Here is a 25,840-nt window from a genome sequence, read left to right on the forward strand (position 1 = left end):
AGTCTTAACGCCACCATTTTACAGATGAAGAAACTGAGGCCCAGGGAGGGCCCTGTCCAAAGTCACACACGAGAAGTAAGCTATTTCTGTTATCAGCCATTCTAAACAGAACTTTCTGGAGCTTCAAGAAAGCTACTTATTGGAAAAGAATTTATCACTGGACTTTTTCTGTCTCTCTTTTTTGTTCACTTCTCCATTAGCAGGCAGGTCTTGTCAAACTTAGGTAGAAGTTGCAGAGGGGCAGATTTTGGCTTAGTGCAAAGGAAAACCTTCTAATAAAAAGTTATTCTAAAGAGAAATGAGCTGCTTCTATGGTAATAGGTTCTAACAGTTTAGGAGGTTTTCAAATGAGAGGGCTGCTTGATCATTTGTCAGCAGGGAATTTTTGTTCAGATAATATGTTGGACTAGATATGTGATTCTCTGAACGCTCCTTGAAGAATGCATCAACATGTAGGTAACTTGTGGAAATTGAAAAGGACCTTTGAGCAGGCAGTGAGAGGTCAGGAGAGAAGGCGTTTTGTTTTAGGAAAAATGGTTTGTGTATTTAAAGTTTATGTGTTTTGTCAACTTTTTTTTCTCCACCTAGACCATCTGTTTAGATAGATCCTGCTGAAGAAATTCCTTCTAGTTGTTTTACAACATAGAGTCTTAAATAGTTGCCTGAGGTACTGAGAATTTAAGTGATTTGCCCAAGGTCAAACAGTCATTATTTGGCAGAGATGGAGCTTGAACCCAGAATTTCCTGATTCTGAGGCTTCATCTGCTTCTGATGAAGCGACAGAGCGATACAGGAGAGACAGTATTAAAATTAGGTGGATTTGGAAGTGGTTAAATGACTGAACAAAATAATAGTAATGGTGCAATGTTAACTTGGAAGGAAGTCTCTATTTCCTTAGCATCTGTTCCTGGCCCTGTTTGGTACTGTTAAATATTTTTATCAGTGACTTTGCTAAAATCATAGATGGCACATTTACCTAATTTTCCAGTGACACAAAACTGAGAGGTACATTTAGCACATTAGGTAACAGAATCAGGATTTCAAAAAATCCTGGCTTGAATTATGAGCCAAATTTAATAGGGCTAAGTGTAAATTATTATAGTTGAGTTCAGAAGATCAATTTAACAAGTGTAAGATGAGCCCGGTATGTCAAAGTAGCAGTTCATTTGGAGAAAGATTTTTGGGGTTTTATTGACCTGGTCAATAATAGCTCAATTTGAATCAAAGGTGTGATACAGAAGCCAAAAAAGTTAACATCATAGATTGGATTAAGAAAAGCATTGTGTCCAGGTCTAGGGAAGGGGAGAGGTGACAGTACCTGTGAGCTCTGCTGTGGTTAGACCACATCTATAATACTGTATTGTGCCACATTTTAGGAAAGAAACTAGTAAGTATATAGAGGAAGCTAACCAAGGTGGTGAATGGCCTAGTGATTATGCCATATGAGGTTTGATTTAAGAAGCTGTAGATGTTTAGTCTGGAGAAGAGAAGACTTAGGAGGCCCATGTGACTTTTCCAGCATTTAAAGGACTATTATGTGGAAAAGAAGTGAGACTTGTTCTGCTTGACTCCAGAGGGCAGGACCAATTTAATAGAAGTAGTAAAGAGAGATATTTAGGCTTGATGTCAGTAAAAATTTCCTCATGAGTAGAACTATCCAAAAATAGAGTTAATTTCTTTGGAGGTCTACAAACAAAGGATGTTATATACATTGCAGTGAAGATTCATGTTAAGGAATGGGTTTGACTCTGGCATCTGAGGTCCTTTCCAAACCCCTGAAGTCTTTAAGTATGATTCTTTATTTCAGAAAGCCTAGGTTACAGTATGTACTGGTTTTGCCACTGAATAGCCATGATACTTTGGACAAATTGCTTTCTGTGCCTCAGTGTCTTCATCTATAGATTAGGAATAATAATTATCTGTACTGCCTCTTGGGACTGAGGAATACTCAGTCTAAAGCTCTGTAAATTGCCTTGTAAATGTCGGTTATTATTAGTTAAAATGTTTTTGGGTTCTAGATAGAAATGAGATTTTTAGCATGTAATAAAAAAGTTCCTAACAAATAATTTTGGTTATGGGTGGATCAGTGTTTGTATGTAGTTTTTCTTAACTCAGAATTGCTTCTCAAAGAGATAGAGTGGTGAATGGATGGAAAGCTAGCCTTGGAACCACGAACTCCAGATTCAGGCCCTACCTCTGACACCTACTAGCTGTGTGACCCCTCTTAGTACCCTAGGTAACAATTTAAGACTATATATTACATAGGAAATGCTGGCCTGCACTAGAAGAGGGACTTCACTCACTGGGTGTAAGCTATACCAATGAGGGCTCCTTCTATCTTCAGAGTATTGATTGTCCTTATTTCATAATCTTATGACTTGTAGAATTTGAACTAATATGAGACTTATACTGTGAAAATAGCTGAGTTGAAAGGCCAAGTGTTTGCTGTATTCTGAGGTTTACTTCCAGGTACTCAGACTTAAAAAAACTGCAGAGTGACATATTCAGCAACTTTATTGAGGACTCTAGTGTGTTAGATAAATTCTACAGTAATATTTACCACTTGGAAGCAGACTAAAATGGCAAATTCAAAAGCATTGTAAACAAAGTATAGAAAACAACAAAAATCATTGGAAATCACGTTTTATGAGCAAGTAAGGTCAAATTTCATAGAAATTGAATGTGTCTTGATGATTTCCATATCTTTTTCTGTTCCCCAAATGTTTCAACTCAATTGTACTTGACTCGTAATAGTAGCTATATAGTAAATTGGAAAGTAGTAGTCCCTATGTAAATTAAGATTTAATTGAGCTTTATAGATCATAGAATTTTACAGCTAAAGGTAAACTTAAAGATCATCTAGTTCAACTCCATCTTAGATGAAAAAAGTGAGCAAAGAGAAATCTGTCTAGGCACAGATTTTGGCAATGCCATGTTTAGGTTAGAGAGTTCAGGTCTGCTAGTCAGAAACTTTTCCTCCGTACCCTATCTTACCTCTTATGTGTAGCTTATAGCGTTTAACAAACACTCAAGTGTACTGTCACCATATTCTTAGGAATTACCTGTACTGCTTGAAAACAAACTGGTAATACATACTACATAATAAATGCAGGAATGACATGGTCTGTCTCTTTTGGAATTCTACCCAGATTTCCAAAAATAGCCACTGAACACTGATAAAAATAAGAGATCATATCTGCATTTCAGCAGTCAAAAGTGTATAATTGGCCTTTTATATTGGAAAAACTAACTACTAAAAATAGTCATAGCTGATATTTTGAATTTAATAAGATTTTTTTCAGTTGATCTTTACAACATTACTCACATTTTATCCGTGTTTTACAGATGATTGTAATTTTAAGACTTGCCTAAGGTCATGCAGGTAGTACATGTAGGAAAAAAGATTCATACTCAAGTCTCTTTTGAAACCAATTTCAGCAGATTTTTCCACTATGCTGTGTCATCATAGGAAGTATTTTTTTCAGTTGATTTTCTACCATTAGTGTGACTTTTTCGTTGTAGTTTTTATATTTTTAGTACTATTTATATGTTCTAATTAATATCCCAGAGATAATAGGTTTTTATTTTTACTACTCTGACTTCTTTAATATCATTTGTAGCATCAACTCAGACTCCTGGAAGCTCAAAAGAGAAACCAAGAAGTGGTTCTTCGTCGTAAAACAGAAGAGGTATAGTAATGTGATTTATTGGAAATTTTGTAATAAATTGAATAATTTCTTAGATCAAGGAAATGAGTTCATCATTTCTCTTTTAGGTTACAGCTCTTCGTAGGCAAGTACGACCCATGTCAGATAAAGTAGCTGGGAAAGTTGCAAGAAAACTGAGTTCACCAGATGTCCCTGTTCAGGACTCAGGTTCTAGCATAACCTCCGTAGATTCAGATTCAGCCAGAGGAGTAATACAACAGAAAATGAAAATACCAGTTGCAAGAGTTCAGGCATTGCCAGTTATTCCAGTAAATGGTACCAGGTAAAAATAATTCTCCTTTTCTCCTGTAACAGCTATTTTAGGTATTGTCCCTGAATGTTGTACTTAAACATACCTTTCCAGCCTTATATGTTAGTATCCTTCACACATGGTTTGGTCTAGGCAGACTTTCTTGTTGTTCCTCACATAACACACCACATTTTCCCTCTCCTGTCTCCATGCCTTTGCAAAGACTGTCTTCTGCAGTTGGAATGCACTGCCTCCTCATCTCTACCCCTTAGAAATCCAAGTTGCCTTTAAAGCTCAGTTCACATGTCACTTTCTATGTGAAATCTTTCCTATCCTTTCCCACCTCCCTCCCCATCCCCCAAATACTTTGTATAAATGTATGGATGTGCATGTTGTCTGCTCAGATAGAATGTGAGCTTCTTGAGGGTGAGGATAGTTTTGTTTCTTTGTATCCTCAGTGCCTAACATGATGACTTCTTGATGATTGATTGACTAAATGAAAAACCTTGTGTTGTGTAACAGTATACTATAACATTGTACTAAGAAATGTTTTTTATACAAATGTTCACAGAAAGAAATACCAGAGGAAGGGAATGACTAGTCGAGTGTTCATATCAAAGACAGCTCGGATGAAATGGCAGCTCCTTGAGCGCAGGGTCACAGACATTATTATGCAAAAAATGACTATTTCAAATATGGAAGCTGATATGAATAGACTCCTCAAGGTATGGCATATAATGGTTCAATTTTGATTTTATTTTCAAATTACTCTCTCCATGATCAAATACACAAATATTTTTCAAGTTTTTTATTAGCCTTGATGATTTCATATAAATATTTCATTTATATCCATTTTTGTGGCAATAGCAACGTGAAGAACTCACAAAAAGAAGAGAAAAACTTTCAAAAAGAAAGGAAAAGTTCATCAAGGATAATGGAGATAGTGATAGAAATGTACATAACATCAGTGAAGAGATGGAGTCACTAACTGCAAATATAGATTACATCAATGATAGTATTTCTGATTGTCAAGCCAATATCATGCAGATGGAAGAAGCAAAGGTCAGTAATTAAAAAAAAATACTTGATGACTTGGAGTAGTGGAACTTTTTTAAAATTAATATATATTTAATTTTAAAAATTTAACATAAAATGTGTTTTCTATGACCTGGTAAACTTATAGAGGAAAAAGTACTTAGTTATGTATATCTACTCTTAAGATTTTGCAAGTGTATCGTAGTATTATGCCCAGAAATGCTAAAGTTGGTCCTCTAAAAATCAAATTATTTTTTCTTTTATTTTTAAATAATATTTTATTTTCTCCCTAGTTACATGTAAAAACAATTTTTCACATTCTTTTTTTAAGTTTTGATTTCCAAATTCTATCACTCCTTCCCTCCCTGCACTCATCCCTTAAATAGTAAGCCATTTGAGATGTTATACATATGCAGTCATGTGAAACATTTCCATAGTAGTCATTTTGTGGAAGAAAACTGAAACAAGAAAAGAAAAAAGAAAGGAAGAAAATGAAAATAGTATGCTTCAGTTTGTATTCAGACATCATCAGTTCTTTCTCTGAAAGAAAGCATTTTTCATCATGAGTCCTTTGGGGTTGTCTTGGATCATTGTATTGTTGAGAATAGCTAAGTCATTCAGAGTTGTTCATCACACAATGTTGCTGTTGTTGTGTATAAGGTTCTCCTGGTTCTGCTCATTTTACTGTATGAGTTCATGTAAATCTCAATAGTGATTCAGAGCATTTTTGCATATGCCTATAGATAGCTTTGATTTTTTTTCTTCTGGAAATAGCCTGTTTGTATCCTTTGACAGTTTATCAATTGGCAAATGACTTGTATTCTTAGAAATTTGACTCAATTCTCTATATTTTTGAGAAATTAGGCTTTTATTAGAGATAATTGCTGTGAAAATTTCCCCCAGTTTTCTACTTTCTTTCTAATTTTGGTTGCATTGGTTTTATTTTGCAAAAACTTTTTACTTTCATGTAAACAAAATTATCCATTTTACAATTTGTAATGCTCTGTGTATTCCTCTCTTCTCCATAGATCTGACAGATAAACTATTCCATGCTATCATGATTTGCTTATGATATCACCCTTTATGTGTAAATCATGTACCCATTTTGACCTTAGCTTGGTAAAAGGTGTGAGATGTTGGTCTATACCCAGTTTTCGCAATTACTGTTTTCCAATAGTTTTTGTTGAATAATGAATTTTTTTCACCAAAGCTTGAATTTTGGGGTTTATCAAATATCAAAATATAATGGTCATTTATTACAGTATATTGTATATTTAATCTATTCTCCTGTTCCACCAATCTATTTCTGGTACAAGATTGTTTTGATGATTACTGCTTTATAATACAGTTTGAAATCTGGTTCCGCTAGGCCACCTTCACTTTTTTTTTTCATTGATTCCCTTGATATTCTTGACATTCTGTTTTTCCAGATGAATTTTGTTACTGTTTTCTAGCTGTATAAAATAAATTTTTGGTAGTTTGATATGGCTGTGAATAAGCAGATTAATTTAGGTAGAATTTTCATTTTTATGATATTGGCTTGGCCTACCCATAGCAATTAATACTTTCCCAGTTATTTGGATATGACTTTATTTGTGTGAGAAGCATTTTGTAATTGTGTTCATATAGTTCTTGGGTTTGTATTGGCCAGTAGACTACCAAGAATTTTATAGTGTCTACAGTTATTTTTAAGTTTTAATTCTCATTTATGTGGGTTTATTTTATATCCTGTAACTTTGCTAAAGTTGTTAATTATACCATCATATCATCTGCAAAAAGTGATAGTTTTGTTTCTTCATTGCCTGTTCTAATTCTCTTTCTTCTCTTCTTGTTATAGCTAGCAATTCCAGTATAGTATTGAATGATAGTCCTGATAATAGGCATCCTTGTTTCACCCTCAAGACTTATCTCCATAAGCTTAGCTCCATTATAGATAATACTTGCTGATGGTTTTAGATAGATATTACTTATCCTTTATTTCTGTGCTGACTAATGTTTTCAGTAGCAATGGATGTTGTACTTTCTCAAAGGCTTCTTCTGTATCTGTTGAGATAATCATGGATTTATTGGTTTTTGTTATTAATATGGTCAGTTATGTTGATAGTTCATTGAATTTTTAATTGCCCTTTATAGAATTTAGTTTTTATTGCATTGTGAACAGAAAAGGATGCATTTAATATTTCTGCTTTTCTTCATTTAATTGTGATTGTTATGCCCTAATACATGGTCCTGTTTTTTAAAGTGCTATGTACTGTTGAAAATATGTATATTCCTTTCTATTCCCATTCAGTTTTCTTCAGAGCTCTATCATATCTAACTTTTCTAAAACTCTGTTCACCTCCTTAACCCCTTTCTAACTTATTTTTTGGTTAGATGTATCTAGTTTTGAGAGGGGAAAGTTGAGATCCCCTACTAATATAGTTTTACTGTGTACTTATTTAACTTCTTTAAAAATTTAGATCCTGTGCCATTTAGTGTATTATGTGTTTAGTATTGATTCTCTTTCATTGTTTATGATGCCTTTTAGTAAGATATAGTTTCCTTCCTTATCTCTTTTAATTAGATCTAGTTTTGCTTTTGCTTTGTCTGAGATCACAATTGCTAACCTGTGTTTGTTTACTTCAGCCAGAGCATAATAGATTCTGCTCCAGACCCTTACCTTTACTCTGTGTGTCATTCTGTTTCAAATGAGTTTCTCATATGTTATATATTGTTGGATTCTCTTTTTAAATTCATTCTGCTGTCTGCTTCTGGTTTTTGGGTGAATTTATCCCATTCACATTCACAGTTATGATTATTGACTGTGTTTTTCCCTCCATACTTTCTTTCCCCTTTTTTATCACTCTCACCTTTCATCCTGTTTTTCCTCACAAAACCACCATCTCCCCTAACTGCCCCCTTCTTTTATCACTACTCCCCCAACTTTTCTTATCCCTGCTTCATTTTACTTCTCTACAGGGTATGATAGATTTCTGTGTTTATTATGTATTTTCTTCCCTCTTTGAGCCAATTCTCATGAGAGTAAGGTTCAGACATTTCCCTCACTTTCCACTCTAATAGCTCTTTTGGTGCCTCTTCTGTGTTAAATTATTTACCCTATTCAGTCTCTCCTTTCTCTCTTCTCCCACTGCAGTCTTCTTTCTCACCCATTAATTTTTTTTAAATATATCATTCCATCATATTCTACTTACATTTGCAATCTTTCTATGTATACTCCTAATTGCACTAATAGTGATAAAGTTTTTGAGTTCCATATATCATTTTGCCGTATAAAACCTTAAGTAAAAATAATTTAACCTTATTAAGTATAAACAATTTAATGTTTTTTCTTTTTTGTTTGCCTTTTCATGCTTCTCTTGAGTCTTGTATATGAAAATCAAATTTTTTATTCAGCTCTGGTGTTTTAATTAGGAACGCTTGAAAGTCTTCTGTTTTGTTAAATGTCCATTTGTCCCCCTGAAGGATTATACTTAGTTTTGCTGGGTTTCTTGGTTGTAATCCTAGCTCCTTTTCTTTCTGGAATAACATATTTCAAGCCCTCTGGTTCTTTAATGTAGAAGCTGCTAAATCCTATGTAATCCTGACTGTGGCTTCATGTTGTTTCTTTCTGGGTGTTTGCAATATTTTCTCCTTGACCTGGGAGCTCTGGAATTTGGCTATAATATTCCTGGGAGTTTTCATTTTGGGATCTCTTTCAGGAGTAATCTGTGAATTCTTTCAATTTCTAGTTTGCCTTCTGGTTGCTCTCAGGACAGTTTTTCTTGAAATATGATGTTTAGGCTCTTTTTTTTTTCCCCTAATCATAGCTTCCAGATGGTCTCTTAAATTACCTCTTCTTGATCTGTTTTCCAGGTCTGTTGTTTTTACAATGAGATATTTCACATTTTCTTCTATTTTTTCATTCTTTTGATTTTGTTTTATTGTTTCTTGATGTCTCATGGAGTCATTAGCTTCTAATTACCCAGTTCTGATTTTTAAGGAATTACTTTCTTCAGTGAGCTTCATTTTTTTACCTCCTTTTCCATTTGGCCAATTCTATTTTTTAAGGAGTTGTTATCTTCAGTGAATTTTCTTATATATATATATATATTTCATTTTTTTTGTGCTTCCTCTACTAACTTGTTGACTCTTTTCATGATTCTCTTGTATCTTATTTCTTTTCTCAATTTTTCTCTTACTTTTTTTTTACTTTTTAAAGCCTTTTTGAGCTCTTCCATAAGGTCTTTTCTTTGAGGCTTTGCATGTAGTCATTTTGACATGATAGCCATCCTCTAAATTTGTGCCTTGATTTTCTTTGTCATACAGTAACTTTCTATGGTTAGGTACTTTTTTCTTTGTTTTGTTTTTTGCTTACTAGTTTTCTGTTTTTAGATTTTGTACTTGTATGAAAAAGTTGAGCTCTACTCCTGAAGTGGAGAAGGCAATGTCCAAAGCTACTTGTGCTAGGCCTCTGGGCCTTGTTGCTGGTTTGCACTAGGCCTTGGGGTCTAGCTGCTGGCTTGCACTGTGCCTTGGAGCCCAGCTGCTGGCTTTCACTGGAAGTGGGGTTCTCCCTGCTGGCTTGTAATGGGGTGTAGGGCCTCTCTGCTGGCTTGTCCCAGAGGCTTCAGTCTAGTTGCTGACCTGCTCCAGATTTGGGGCCTTGCTGCTGGCTGGCTCTTAGGGGTGGGTTCTTGCTGTTTGCCTGTCCTAGGGTCAGGGGCTCTCTGCTGGCCAACAGTGGAGGGGCAGGATTTTGCTGGTAGCCTGAACTGGGGCCTCACTGTGCTGTTGGTCTGCAGGGACTGCTGGCTTGCTTTGGGGCTCAGCTTTGCTTTGGGTTTACACTGGAGGCAGGGCCTCACTGGTATGTTGCACAGTGGGGCTTGGAGCCTCCCTGCATGCCCTTTGGGTTATGGCCTGACTGAACTCCCTTCCTACCCCAGTGAGATAGACCTTTTCTGCTGACCCTCCAAACGGTCTTGGGCAGGTAAGCTGCCTCTCAGCTACAAAATTTTAATCTGAAGGGTTGTCATAAGGTTTTTTGGAGGGGAATTTGGGAGGAATCTGGGTTGTTCCTTCCTCACTCCGCCATATTGGCACAAGAAGTCCTTATTATTCATCTTTTATTCTTTCTTTTTTCCCCTAATTGACCAGCATTTATTCCTCCTCTCCTTCCTCCCTTGTGAAATTTATATTCAGTTCAACACATTTATTAAGGGCCTGTTTTGTAAAACACTTTGTTCGGCACTGTGGGAAATATAAAGATTCTTTAGTTTAGTTAGTTTGTTCAATCTACATACTTCATTTTACTTGATTTTAACTATATATGCTTGCTATATAAAAAATCTGTATTTTGAAGTAGGTTTTAAGTAATAATGAATCATTGTTATTTGAAGCGTTTTGAAGGTTATAACTAGTTCAAAAAGTTTAACAATTTTAAAAAATATTTATTAAGTATCTATTATGTACATGCCCTATTTTATATACTAGGGATGGAAAGATAAGTCCATATCCTCAGGAAATCTATATTCCAGTAAGGGGGATATGAAGACAAATCACCATGATACATGATAGAATGTGATAATACTACTTATCATAGTGGTGAAAGAAAGCTATACGTCTGGCAAATTCATTTCATACTCCTCATAAAGCTGCAGGCTTAACAAAAATATTGCTCAAACATTGAAGAAACAGGAAACTTTAGACTTAAATCTCTTTGGAGGGAAGGAGAAAGAATATAGAAAAAATAGGGTAGGTGAAAGGAGATATTCTGTCAGCCTCTAGGAGTCATAGCTAGGAAAAAGTTCCCTAACTGTAGGGTTTATACTTAACTTGCCTGGGATAACTCATGACACTGGCTACACTGAAGGACCTGAGCATTCTTGGCTGTCTTTACCACACTCTAGTCTTCCTTCCATGCCTCTGTCTTTCTTCTTCTTCTTCGTCTTTTTTTTTTTTGCAGGGGTGAAGGCAGGGCAATTGGGGTTAAGTGACTTGCCCAGGGTCACACAGCTAGTGTGTAAAGTGTCTGAGGCCGGATTTGAACTCAGGTCCTCCCAACTCCAGGGCCAGTGCTCTACTCACTACATCACCTAGCTGCCCCTTCTGTCTTTCTTCTTGAAGACTATTGCTGACCACCTCAGTGCAAGCCTTGGACAGGACCTCAATACAACTTGTGTAATCTCTCCTTGCTCTTTAAATCACATGATAGTCTCATGGGCACACTTAAGTACATTTACCATAGTGTTCAAACTTCCTGTTCCATGAGGTCTTCAGCGCCACTTGTGGCCTGTGAGAGAATGTTACATTAAGTACCTAAGAGAGGTCCAAATAAAGTAATATGAAATATTTAAGGAGGGAGAGATCTTGTAAGTAGTTTGGAGTGGGGCATGAAAATCAGGAAAAAACTTAATAGAGGAGATTGTACTTGTGCTGGGCCTTGTTTCAACAGAGAAAGATGTAGAAAAATCCCATTCTAGGACTTATTGTCTGGAGATGAGATTATGGAATGGTGAATAGTATGATTTGGTTGCAAAATATAAAATAAAAAATATCTACTCTTTGATAAACCCAGAGAGTCCACCTCCTGGGTTAAGAACTTAGCATTCCACAAAAACTGCTGGGAAAATTGGAAAACAGTATGGCAGAAACTGGGCATAGACCAATATCTTACACTGTATACCAAAATAAAGTCAAAATGGGTTCATGATTTAGGAATAAAGGCTGACACTATAAGCATTTTGGGAGAGTAAGGAATAGTTTACCTGTCAGATTTATGGAGAAGGGAAGAATTTATGACCAAACAGATAGAGAGATAGAAATGCAAAATGGATGATTTTGATTATGTTAAGTTGAAAAGTTTTTGTGCAAACAAAGCCAATACAACAAAGATTAGGAGGGAAGTAGAAAATTGGGAAAGAATCTTCACAACCAGTGTCTCTGATAAAGGCCTCATATTTAAAATATACAGGGAACTGAGTCAAATTTATAAGACTACAAGTCATTGCCAAGTTGATAAATGGTCAAAGGATATGAACAGGCAGTTTTCAGAGGAAGAAATTAAATGTATCCATAGTCATTGATTAGGGAAATGCAAATCAAAACAACTCTTAGGTACCACATCTCTCCTGTCAGATTGGCTATCGTGACAAAACAGGAAAATGATAAATGATGGAGAAGATGTGGGAAAATTGGAACACTGTTACATTGTTGGTGGAGTTGTGAACTGATCCAACCATTCTGGAGAGCAATTTGGAACTATGCCCAAAGGGCTATAAAAATGTGCATGCCCTTTGACCCAGCAACACTACTTCTAGGGCTGTATCCCAAAGAGATCACACAAGTGGGAAAAGGACCCGTATGTACAAAAATATTTATAGCAGCTCTTTTTGTGGTGGCAAAGAATTGCAAATCAGGGGGATATCCACCAATTGGGGAATGGCTAAACAAGTTGTGGTATATGAATGTAATGGAATACTATTGTGCTATAAGAAATGAGGAGCAGATGGACTTCAAAATAACCCAGAAAGACTTACATGATCTGATGCTGAGTGAGGGGAGCAGAACCAGGAGTACATTATACATGATTACAGGCACACCATGTCTGTAAGGACTAACTTTGATAGACTTGGCTCTTCTCATCAATGCAAGGTTCAGAGACAGCTCCAAAAGACTCATGATGGAAAAAGCTATGCCCATCCAGAGAAAGAACTAAGGAGTCTGAATGCAGACTGAGGCAAACTATTTGCTCTCTCTCTTTTTTTTTCTTTTTTGGTTTTGTTTTTTCTCTCATGATTCCTTCCATTGGTCATAATTCTTCTTTACATCTTGACTATTCTGTAAATAAGTTTTATGTGAAGGTATATGTAGAACCTATGCCGGATTACATGCTATCTTGGGGTGGGGGTTGGGGGCAGAGGGAGGAGGAGAAAATTTGGAACTCAAAAACTTGTGGAATTGAGCGATGTAAACTAAAAATAAAAAAATAAATTTAAAAGTTGTTTTAAACAACAATAACAACAAAATAAAATACTTGTTAGTCTACCTACCAAGACAAACCCAGAAACTATACAAACACAATTACAAAACACTCCACACAAATAAAGTCAAATCTAAATCGTTGTGGAGAAGATGGTGGCTGGAAAGCAGGGACTTGCCTAGGACTCTCCCCCAGGACCCTCCAAACGCTGATAAAAAATGGCTCTGAACAGATTCTACAACAGCAGAACCCATGGAATAGCAGAGGGAAGCAGAGCTCCAGCCCAGGATAGCCTGGATGGTTGCTGGGTAGGGTCTATCACAAGGAGCTGGGAGTAGAGGGGAGCTGAACCCAGCGTGGGCAGTGGCAGGACCAACCAGACCTGGAACCAGGCAGAACAGGCCCTAGAGCCCTGGATCAGTGAGCTATGGCAGTTACCAGACTTCTCAACCCACAAACACCAAAGACAACAGAGAAGGTTCGTGGGAAAAACTGCGGGGGACAGAGTGGAAGGAGTTCATGGTTCCACCATTGCCCGGGGGCAGCAGAGGTGGGGCAGCTACAGAACTACAGCTGCAGTTGCTTCTGGCCCCAGGCCCACATGGTGGGAAGAATTAAGTGGTGGATCAGAGCAGGAGTGCAGAGCCTGCTTAAGATCTGAGTCCAGTCCAGGTTGGCAGTTCTTGGGGGAGGAGGAGCACTGGTGCTGTGTAGAAATAGCTCTGAAGACAACAGCACAATCCCTCAAGTTTGTGACAAAGTACTGTCTACTCTACAAGCAGTCATACCCCAACAAAAACTCAAGGGTCAAGGAGTTGTCTGGGAGCATGGCCAGGCAGCAAAAATGGACTCAGATTCAGACTGACTTTGGAATCTTTCTTTGGCGAAAAAGAAGACCAAAACATACAGCCAGAAGAAGTTAACAAAGTCCAAGAGCCTAATTAGGGATTTTTATTTTATTCGTTTTCTAGCTTTTTTCAGTTGCATGCCCAATTTAGTGATCTCCTCTTTCTCTATTTTATTTATGTAAGCATTTGGAGATATAAAATTTCCCCTAAAAACTGCTTTGGCTGCACCCCATAAGTTTTGGTATGTTATCTCATTATTGTCATTCTTTTTGATGAAGTTATTGATTGTTTCTGTGATTTGTTGTTTGACCCACTCTTTCTTTAAGATTAGATTTTTTAGTTTTCACATCAGCAACCAAGAGGGAGAGCCCTAAGCAAATAGCTTCTCTTTTTATACAGTTTCAGACGGCATCGAAGGTCATCTGAGTGACCAGAACTTGGGCTCCTTCTATTGGCTCTGGTGTTAGCACCTCCCTTCATTGCCCCACCTGAAGCCCCACCTTAGTTACCAATTCACACCCACATAGGCTTAGCACGTGATAGATAGGGGGTTTGGGCCTGGGGCTTAGCACTTAGTAAGACTCAATCAAAGACACTGAATTAATCAAAGGAAACAAAGACCAAACTCTTCAAGGGCACTTGGCCGAACAAGTGCTAAGAGCCCATCCTGATCCCCGATATAACTCTCCAGGTTGTCCTGGAGTGTAAATCTGCCACACTCTATCTCTTTTTGGATTCTGCCGCTCTAGAATTTGTTCAGATTCACCTTTTAGAGATATTGAAGGAGTTTATGTGAGAGTTCAGGTGAGTCCCAGCTTTCACTCCACCATCTTGGCTCCGCCCCTTTCCCCTGCCCGCACCAACTTAGTGATGTCATTTCTAAAAGGTGGTGCCCAGAAGACAAGATTATGTTGACCACATGTGTGGTCTCACCAGGGAGAGCAAAGAGAGAAGATCTCCTGCCTAGGTGAGAAAGCTGTGCTCTCCTTAATACAGTCTGAAATCTAGCCTTTTAGACTGCCTTATTATACTGCTGATTCAGTTTATGCAGTTTGTTAAAAACCCTTAGGTCTTTCTCAGGTGAACTGCCATTTAACCATGCCTCCCTTACCTTATATTTGAGGAGCTGATTTAAAAAAAAAAATAGACTTTTACTAATTGACTTACCTCTTCTACATTCCCCCTGTATTATTCTCCCTTTCCCTCCTCCCAGAAAACTCTCTCTCATAATAAAGAATTTTTTAAAATGAGTAAGAAAGCTCTAACAAAACTAACCAGATTATCCCAAAATCTGATATATGAAATATTCTACATCTGTGGATCATGACTTTTGCAAAAGAGTAGGGGGAGGTGATGGTGTTAGAAATGGATTTTTTTTTGACCCAGGGGTAAGACTTTACATTTATCCTTCTTACATTTCATCTTATTTGGACTGTGCCCAGAGTTTTAGTTTGTTCAGATCTCTTTGGATACTGTTTTCTCATGTGTTAGCTATCCTTCCTTGTTTGATGTCATCTGCAAAGTTGATTAGCATACTGTTTGTGCCCTTATCTATGTCACTGAAGTAGCCTGCCCAAGGTCAAGCCTAGAAGTTTGGGATGCTTTTCTAGGAAGGTGATTATGGTAGTAAGGCAAAATTCATGACCTCAAAGAGGGCCATGGACGTGCCTGAGTGGTTCTGGAATTGAGAAGTATAAGGAATTCTCTAGGTCGAAGGCTGAGGAAGTATAACATTTATTTAGACTCCAGGGGATCAAATCCAAGGATCAATGCCCCCAATTTTATATAGTAGCAATAATATTCCAAAACTGGTAAGCCCGCCTCACTGTAGTAACAAGGAAATTATAACAAAATATTATCGCAAGGAACCAAGCCATACTGTAGCCTCCCCCTGCTGTTAGGGCCTTCCTATAAAAGATCACTCATAAATCCTAACTCTCTGCTCAGCACTCTCTCCTGCTGCTCTGCTGGCTCTGAGTTCCTTAATCTCCACAACTCTCTTTTATTCAGCACTCTATGCTCTGAAGTCTTGATGCTTGCTGGCTTTCCCTTTGTGTCTGCTTCTGAATTCTGCTGCTCACAGTTGTAGGTTCTCTTTTTTATACAGTCCTAGCCTTGATTGACTAGAACTCAGTGCACATACCATTGGCTCTGGTCTTAGCAACTCCCCTTAGGGCCCTGAGGGCTTCAGGACTCTTGCAAACTAGCAAATTATTTTGGTAACTAGCAAAAGGGTTTAAGCCTGGGGCCACACATCTAGTTAGTGAAAGGGTGTGGGCCTGTCTCTAATCAGGCCTCCCTTTGTTGCACTGGAGGCCTATTCAGTGGGCAGGAAAAGATCTTTCACTTACTGATTGGCTTTACTGTGAGAAAGTCTTTCAAGTGCATATCAAACCATTAATGATTCCTCTTTGGGTCCAGCCATTCAAACAACTCAGAATTCACATACTTGTACTATTATCTCTTATTCCTCAGCTTTTAACCAAGAAGTGAATAGTTGTTTTCCTTTTAAAGTGTTATCCTAAATATTGCTTTTATTTTTTTTTAATTCAAGACAGCAACTTTATAGGTGTGTGTGTAGGGGTTTCAGATTTATGTTACCTAACACATAGTACTATTATTATTAATTACTACCTTTTATTCTGAAGGAAAATTCCAGTGACAATCATCATGATGTTGATGATGGTGGTGAGAATCATTGTGATGATTAATGGTTGTGTATCTGTTTTTTAATCATTAATTGAATGAATTAAAATTTGTGCATCTCGAAAGGGGTGGGGGAGGTGTGGTTACTGCTCTGGCCTATGCTCTGGTCTTTGAGCAGCCACAATTTGGAACAACCTGGAACTGTGACCAGGGTCCTCCTCCCCTTGTAGCCACATGTTCTAGTGTACTAGTGCTTCTCCTTGCTCTGGGACTGCAACCCAGAATTGCTTATGGGCAATTCAACAGATTCCTGCCTCCCAGTGCCAGCAAAGGGTGTCCTCTAATTTCCTTCTGACCAGTTGTTCAACCCCCTTACCATCTGTGTGCTAAGAGCTCTGGAAGCTGCTGCTCCTGGTTCAGTCACCTCCCAAGCCTTGCAGCTGGCTTGTTCTCAGTGTGACCCACTACGGGCTGCCTGATACAGGGGCCTGTGGCCTCACTGCTTGCTTGTGAAGGTGATGGGAGACTGGCTGCTGGCTTGCCAGGAGAGGTCTGTGCTCTACTCTCACCTTAGGGAGACAGACCTTCCTCCTGACCTTTTAAGTTGTCTTGGGCTGGAAAATTGTTTCACGGCATCTTTCTTTTCATTCTGCCACTCTAGAACTCTTTGGGGGGTGTTATTTTAAAGTTTTGTTTTAAAATTATTTGGAGGGGAATTTGGGAGTGCTCAACCAAGCTCCTGCCATTTCTCCACCATCTTGGTTCCATCCTATCACATGTATTTCTTAAACCCATATTCATACTACTTACTTTAAAATCTTATTTGTTTACAACAGAGATAACTGTAAGGGTCAGGGACCTTTATTCAGCATTTTTTTATTCTAAATAATCTTGAAGTAGGAACAAAAATTCAGCACTCTCCAATATTTAATTTTTACCTACTTCTCCAACTTTATTTTCCACTAGTCCTCTACATATGCCTTTCATTCTAGTCAAACTGATATATGATTCCTTCTCTAACTCTTCCCCACCTCCCACCTTCCCCCACCCCCCCGCTGCCCCCAAATATACTCTCTTTACTTTATGGCTTTCATCATGTGTTCTTCCTTTCCTAGAATGCCCTCCTACATCTATTCCTTATCTAAATACTACTCAACCATTAAAGGCAAGCTTAAACCTAACTTCTCTCTTGCTTAAGGCCCCAGCTTTGTCATCTGTAAAACAGGAAACAATACCATATAAATGTAATTTTTTTCTTAACACTACTGATTCATACTTTAAGGAAGAGTTGGAATAGATGGTCTCTATGGCTCCTTCAGACTTTGTGAATCTGTACTTTTATGATACCCTATTCTGAAGTAGTCTTTCCTTCTGACTTAAGATTGATATGGCACTTATACTGCCATATATTTCCTTATGATATATAATATAATATTATATAGAGTTCTTTTCATACATGTACCTATGTCTTTTTTTCCTAATACAGTGTAAGCATGTTGAAGGCAGAGACTACATATTGTGCTTTTCTAAATTGTCTACATTGCCTTACAAATAACAAATGTGATACTAGGAGGATCCATGATTTCTTCAGTGTGGGTACTCCTTCCACTAATAGAGATTACTACCCTTCTTTATCTTCTCATTTGTTGTAAATTTTTTCCATGTTTTGTTATAAACCTTTGGAAGTTTTCCTTTTGTGGTTTTTTTTTTTTTTTTGGTTTGTTTTTAAATTTTAGAGTTGTCATAGTAGAATTTGAACTCCGTTGTTCTTACTAAATGACTGGCCCACTTACTTTTTCAGTTACACCTGTCTTTTGTAATATAAAAGTCAGAATAATTACATTAGCAGTGGTAAGTTGTTAAGACATGGAGAGCACAATGAACTTTCAGTGTAGAGTAATTAATTCATTTAACTCAAATTAGTGATCACAATTTTGTTTTTGCTTCAGGAAGAAGGAGAGACCCTGGATGTCACAGCAGTGATAAATGCTTGTACTCTTACAGAAGCTCGATATCTTCTAGACCATTTTCTGTCAATGGGCATTAATAAGGTAAAGTATGAATACATGATTTAGTGAATACACTAAATATAGTATGAAGTACTTATTCTGTCCTGGAATATATTAGTCAGGTCCAGCCCAGTTCTATGTAAGCACATCTTCATGACTAATAGCATTCATTGGTTCTGTGAAAATGTGTTCATGTTCACATACATGTCAAACTGATTTTTTAAAATTAAATTTTATTTATTTTCATGAACCTTCTCTTCCTTCCACCTTCTCTCTAGTAAACCCCCCACCCTCATCCTCCTGTGCCTTGCATTGAGAAAGTAAGAAAAACAAAATCTCGTTACAAACTTGAATAGTCAAACAAAACAAATTCCCACATTGGATATATCCCCCCAAATGTCTCAGTCTGAATTCTTAGTCCATCTTTTCTATCAGAAGGTGGGTAGCATATTTTATCATTAGGCCTCTGGAATTGTGGCTGATCATTGTAGTGATCAGAGCCTTTAAGTCTTTCAAAATTGTTTGTCCTTAAAACTGCCTATTGCTCTTATCCTTTGATTTAACTGGCAGTTCAGGAATGGGTCTTATTTTCAGACTGATTCTTATGGAGGAGTTCACATCACTGGACTTAGGTGGTTGTTGTTTTGTTGATTAGTTGTTCTGACTTTTCATGACCCCATTTGAGGTTTTCTTGGCAAAGATCCTGGAGTGGTTTGCCATTTCCTTTTCCAACTTATTTTTTAGATAAGAGAAGCAAACAGGGTTAAGTGACTTGCCCAGGGTCACACAGCTAGTAAGTGTCTGAGGCCAGATTTGAACTGAGTGAGGTCTTCCTGACTCTAGGCCTGGCTTTCTATCCACTGCACCACCTATCTGCACCTGGACTTAGGTACTAACTGGAATTGTCACTCGTAGTAGTTTAGGTAATCTACTGAATTAAATGGAAAGTTAAGGTAGGCCTTGTTTACAACATTATGCTTTATGTAAGGAATCTCAGATCCCTTCTAACTCTAGGATTCTATGTATTAATGATGTTACTGTGAAAAAACATTGCTTTAACAAGTGCTGTGTGAGGTATGGCTATGTATCTCAGCCATCTATGTCTGTATAGCAAGAGTTAGACTTACTCAGTCTATATTTCAGGATGTTGCATGGGAAATTTCTATATTGAATGAGGGGTTGAGCTAGTTGACTTTTAAAATTTTGTCTGATTCTTCTTTTAATTCTACCTACTTACCTAATTTCCACTATGAAACTTAACACCTTTCTTCACTTTAGACCTTAATTTGTAAAGTATCTTTTTTTAGGTAATTAAAGGTAGCAGAATCACTTGTGCTGTTTGTTTTTCATTAGCTTGTCTTTTTCTATCCTAAGATTTTAGAACAGATAAACATGTGAAAGTAATTTAGCTTTTGCATCAAGCAAAGATAAAAGCCCTAGAAGTCTAATGAATCCCAGCATTATTAGTGTGGCAATAATAATACTGATTTTTAGACATTCATTAAGAAATCAAAGGGGAAAGAAAATAACCTGAAATATACAGTTTCATTTTAATTTGAAACCTGTGACTGGAAGACTTCTTTCTCCTCTTACTCCCAAATGAATAAAAAAATATGATTATGACTAATCTGTGTTAAATTGTCCTCTGATTCATATCACTTTTTCCCGTGGTGAGAGTTAACTTTCTTCAGTTATGTAGACATTTGAGGAGAAACGTTTTGTTCATGTTTTCAAAAAGGCCATTTAAACATTTTTATTTTTGGTAATATTTCAGGGTCTCCAAGCAGCCCAGAAAGAAGCCCAAATTAAAGTTCTTGAAGGTCGACTTAAGCAAACTGAAATAACTAGTGCCACTCAAAATCAGCTTTTATTCCATATGTTGAAAGAGAAAGCAGAGTTAAATCCAGAGCTAGATGCTTTACTAGGACATGCTTTACAAGGTAATTTTGATTACATTTTTATTTAATAAAATGCATGGTTGTTTAGCTCATGTTGCCTGCTGTGCTGGATATTTTTCTATTCCTTTTGTGAATAGATGCTGTATTTACTTATGTTTCTGAAAATTATCCTATTTTTAATTTGCATGCAGGGACTTTTTTGAACATAGACTAGTACAGGAAAAAAAAAGTTCACTTAAAAAAATACTTTTAGCCCCATTATACCATTTATCATTTTTGTGATTTTAAAATTTAAGCCTCTTGAGTATCCTTAAGACTATTAAGACATTAAAACGATTTTATTACTCGCTTTATGTGTATTTCAGAGGATGAAATTGTGTTTGCTACGGCATCTATTCTACTTCTCCAAAGTTAAAAAGAACATAATCTTATTTTATGTGGGAATTTTTGAAGTTGGATCTGTTTTGATTGGAGTGTTGCTTTTTGTTTCCTTTTTACTGTTGTTTACACAGATCTAGATAGCATATCATTAGGTAAGTATATTAGCTTTTTGTGTGCTCTACAGCTGCATGGATTACTAATTATTCATGTCCACTAACTGTGGTGCATCTTAGGGTTGTTGTTGTTGTTTTTTCAATAGTCAGCTGCTTTTGCATGTACTATTTTTGTCAGCATACTCATCACAGAGTTATTTTTCCCCTAATTCAAAACTGTTTAGTGTTTCAATTCATCACTTAACCACCCAGAGGTAAAAGCAAGAAATATACCTTCATTAATTACCTTTCTATCTTACGAACCTCCACAGAACCTGTAATTTGGTAAACCCTGTGTAGTATACTACATCTCATTTGTGTTCTCTTTTCAGCTGAGAAAAATGGAATATAGAGTCAGTATTAATTAAATTTGTATCTGTTAACTTCTGTTTCTTGTTTTAACATTGTAAAATAACTTACTTTGGAACCTAAGCTCTTCATGAATTTGTATATTGTGTTGTTATTAATCAGCCTGGTATTCTTTGAGATAGACTTTATAGACTGGCATGTTAGTGTTGTATACTAAGGTGTTTGTGTTTGTATAATTGCAAAATTAAGAAAAGCATGCATTTCACACAGCTTCCATGGCTTATCTGAGGAATTTCAATTGTTGTCAGTTTAAGAAGCGTAATTCTATACCTAATATTAGGAAATTCAGCCTTTCTGTATTTGACTTTGTACCTGAATACCCAGAGGTATTAGATAAATTTCATCAACAAGGTAAAATATGAAAGGTTCTTTTGGAATCTTCTTGTTTCCATGAAGTGTTATTTTTACAGAATTAATCTTACAAGTTTGAAAATTGAAAAGGTAACTAAAATCTCTTAAAAATCTCATAGGTAAAGAACAAGGAAGCACAACTGAAAAATTAAATGGAAATTTTGTAGAGACCATGTAGATTAAATAGTCATTGTAAATTCACATTTAAGTGGTATATTGGGGAATGTTTAGATGATGTGATTTTCCATAATTACATTTGGGGGGAACACCATTGGCTTCACCTTGAGGTCCAATAATCAATCTTGAAGCCAACTGGTACTCTGACCAGGAGGGTCACAAACCAAGTTACATTCTAATATTGGGGTACTGAAAAAGATTTGGACCCTGGCCTATGAGAACAAATATAGAAGGCAAGGCCAGCCCCTATAGGTCATGGACCATGAAGACAAGGCCAGAGTGTCTACACCAGAGTTCAGGAAGCAAGAGACCAGCATGATCTCCCACACGTAACTGGACCCTACCAGGGGAATTATGCAAGGAGGAGACAAAGACTGGCTAGAATTGTTAGTGGAAAATAAGACCATTGATTTGTAGCTAGAAGAAACATTAAAGCCCAATGAGTCCAAATCTCTAGTTTTATAATTGAGAAAATTGAAGTGAAGTAAGTTCCTGAAATACCATTTGAACCGTCTTCATCCTGCTTCCAAATCTTTGTGCTTCTCTTGACTCTACCAAAAGAATCAGACAGAAATCAGGGATTAAGGCAGAGGATAGGACCTAGTACAACACTACATACATACAGAAAGGCAGCAGCAGTGGGATCCATAGTGCAGAGGGAAAGAAACAAAGAAGGCCTACCTAACCTAAGAGAATGAGGGAAGACTGGCCAGAGCACGCAGACCTGATCCAAGATCTGAAGCTTAAAATATACGTGATCAGAGGAAAACATAGGGAAGAAATATTTTTGGGATGAGAAGCTAGAGGTAAACCCAGAAGAGAATAAATCCATATTAGCCGCAAGTAGATCCACAAAGGCAAAAAATGACTTGGTCAGAAGTGGCTGCAACAGTGACTAGAAAAAATGAAATGAGTGATGAAAAATGAAATTCCAAATTAAATTTATGAGCTCTGGAGGAAAAGGAGTTGCAGGGAGAATAAATAGCTTAAACTAGATGGTAGAAAGCCTTACTGAAATTGTGGTCTTCCTAAAAAATAGAATGGAGCAAAAGAAACTCAATGAATCCATGAGACAACAAGGAATACTAAGATAAAATCAAAAGATTGGTGGGAATGGGGGGAGGGAATAGAAGAAAATATGAAGTATCTGTATAAAAAACAAATGACGTGGTAAACAGATTGATTAGAAATAGCTTTAAGAAATAGCAAACTCCTTGTATACCATGCTGAAACAACAACAATAAATCTGCATACTGTCACTTAAGATGTCACAAAAGAAAATTGTGCAACTCAGATCTAGAGGGTTAAGTGAAAGTCAGAAGCAGAGAGAGGAAGAAAGAAAAGAGAGAGAGAACAGCCAGGAATGTCATTGTCAAAATCTAGAATTTATAAGTTAAATAAAAAATACTACAAAGAGCCAGAAAGGAACTACTATGGAACAGTAGTTAGGATCATACAAGGTTATATGGCAAATATAAAGGAAAGGAAATCTTGGAATAAAGTGTTCTAAAAAGCAGAAGATAAAAGCTAATACTAAAAATAACTTACTCTTCAAAACAGAGTATAATTTTAAAGAGAAAAATGAATAGAGTACATTTACACATTCTTCAGGCAGCTAAGATCACACTGTGGATAAGAGTGCTGGACCTAAAGTCAGAAGATGAGTTTACATCCAGCCTCAGACACTTGCTAGCTAAATAATTCTGGCCAAGTAACTTAATCTCTATTTGATTCACTTTTCTCAACTGAAAAATGGAGCACCCATTTGAAGAGCTGTTGTGAAGATCAAATGAGATAATATTTATAAGACACTTAACACAATGCCCAGCACATAGAAGGTGCTTAATAAATAATTCCTTCCTCCCTTCCTCCCTCTCTCATTTAAAGATCTGAAATGTGTAAAAAGCTTGAAATTTGCCTACCATCCCTGTTTTAGCTTTCAGACTTTGAAACCATTCTGTCTCACACTGTATCTCCCTTAACACCTGGGGCCTCCTAACCCTGGAACATCTAATCAATTATTCCTGCAACCTTCTGAATGTGGACTACATCACTATAAGAACCACCCCCTTCTCCCTTTAGTGAAGTCCTCCTCCTGGAGCCTCCATTGTGTAGAGGGCCCAGTCATCCTTCATTCCCTTCCTGACCCTGTTTCTGGATTTCAAAACCATGTTCCTATGCTAGGTACTTTATTTTTTCCACATGTCTTTCTTTAGCTCCCTCTTGTATTATTGTCTTCCCCCATTAGAACGTAAGATCCTTGAAGACAGGGACTGTCTTTTTTGTTTGTGTTTATGTTCCTAGCACTTAATGGAGTGTTCAGCACATAGTAAGTTCTTAATAAATTCTTGTTTCCTTCCTTTCCTTTCCTCTCTTCTTTGTAAAGGATAAATGGAGAAGAGAGGAAAAAGAAGAGAAAAAGAGTATGAAGGGAAATAAAAAATTAACAGCCACAATAGGTGAATGTCCATGGCATGAACACCCTCATTAAATGAAAGAGGATAGCAGAATGGACTAGAAAGAAGAGTTCAAAAATATGTTGTTTTTAAGAAACACATTTGAAGCATAAAAATTTACACAGAGATAAAATGAGGACCTGGGCCAGAGTTCACTATGCCTCAATAATAAAACTAGACAAGGTCAGAAAAAGATAAGCAGGGAAGCTGTGTTGTTCCTAATTGAACCATAGATACTGAAATAATATCAGTATTATATACATATATGTGTGTGCATGTGTGTATATAAATACATCTGTGTATCTGTACACACACACACATACACATGAACAAAGAGGTATAACACCTAAATACTTGAAGAAAAAGTAGTTAATTGAACTACAAGGATAAGTAGAAAGCAAAATTATTGTAGTCCTGGACCTAGATAAATTTAACAAACAGGAAATAAGAAACTGAATATATTTTTTAGAAAGGTTAGCTATGCTATTTTTCTAGTGATTACTGAGAATAGAAAGGGATATAAAGATTTCTCAGGTGTGTATAACACTATTACAAAAATTGACCATGTGTTAACATTATATAGCCTCAAGCAAATGCAGAAAAGGAGAAATATTAAATCCCTTACTAACCTGATACAATAAAAATTATAATCAATGAAAGGGTATTTGAAGAAACAATTCAAACTTAAAGGGTACTAAATAATTTTGATCCTAAAGAATTGTTGGATCAAAAGAAGAAAGAGCAACAATAAATATTTTAAACAAAGAAAATGAAAACAATGACACAATATTTCTAAACTATTGCAATGCAGCAAAAACAGTCCTTAGAGGAAATTTTAAAAAAATTAATTTAAAAATTAAATTTAAAAAGATAACTAACAAACAGAAAAGGAATAAATTTTTTTTATAAAGGCAAGCAAACCCAAAAAAGCAATAAATAAAATTGATAACCAAAAAAATCTATTGAATTATAAATAAATTAGAATCTGGTTACTAAATTTGTTATACAGCTGAATAAAATGTAAAAGTTAACAGGTTTTTTAGAAAACAACAGAACACAAATATAAATATTCTGAAAATCTAAAGACAATAAATTGATTAAAAACTCATTGAATTGATAAACTAATAAAACTAGGATCCAGTTTTTGAATAGTTAATAAAATAATAAGCCACAGCTAATCATTTTATAGAGCAGAAAAATAAATTTCTGACCAAAATTGAAAAAAAATTCTTGATGAAGAGGAAACAAAGGAAATTAGAAACTTTTGGCCAACTATATGCTAAAAAGATAACTGAAAACTAAATGAAAAGGATGAATATTTACAAATTTTTTAAAAGAATCATGAATAACAGAACAATAAATAAGAGGATTAAATAACTCAAGTTCAGAAAAAGACATTGAACAAGCTATAAATGGACTCCAAAGAGAGTGGGAATGGGTGGGGAGGGGTTGGACCAGATGAATTTATAAATAAATTCTATCAAACATTTTAAAAATTCCAGTATTACATAAGAAGTCTGTCAAAAATTGGGAGTAGACCAACTTTGTACCATATGCAATAATAAGCACTTAGCACCTGGCATATAATAGATACTTAATAA

The 25,840-nt window shown here is 36.3% G+C and overlaps 1 protein-coding gene across 7 annotated transcripts in view; it reads left to right on the forward strand.

Moving 5' to 3' along the window:
• KIF21A (kinesin family member 21A) overlaps nucleotides 1-25,840 on the forward strand; it is a 168,029-nt gene that overhangs the window by 109,882 nt on the left and 32,307 nt on the right. For 5 of the 7 annotated variants that reach the window (XM_036758758.1, XM_036758762.1, XM_036758759.1 and 2 more), the window contains 7 exons: nucleotides 3,621-3,689; nucleotides 3,776-3,990; nucleotides 4,529-4,682; nucleotides 4,825-5,019; nucleotides 18,396-18,497; nucleotides 20,230-20,395; nucleotides 20,866-20,886. In XM_036758758.1, the coding sequence (XP_036614653.1) occupies nucleotides 3,621-3,689; nucleotides 3,776-3,990; nucleotides 4,529-4,682; nucleotides 4,825-5,019; nucleotides 18,396-18,497; nucleotides 20,230-20,395; nucleotides 20,866-20,886 (922 nt within the window). The remainder of the gene's footprint in view (nucleotides 1-3,620; nucleotides 3,690-3,775; nucleotides 3,991-4,528; nucleotides 4,683-4,824; nucleotides 5,020-18,395; nucleotides 18,498-20,229; nucleotides 20,396-20,865; nucleotides 20,887-25,840) is intronic. The other 2 variants (XM_036758760.1, XM_036758761.1) reach the window with 1 other exon arrangement.

This window comes from Trichosurus vulpecula, chromosome 5 (genome assembly GCF_011100635.1).
Source record: "Trichosurus vulpecula isolate mTriVul1 chromosome 5, mTriVul1.pri, whole genome shotgun sequence".
In the NCBI taxonomy this organism is placed as follows: Eukaryota; Metazoa; Chordata; class Mammalia; order Diprotodontia; family Phalangeridae; genus Trichosurus; species Trichosurus vulpecula.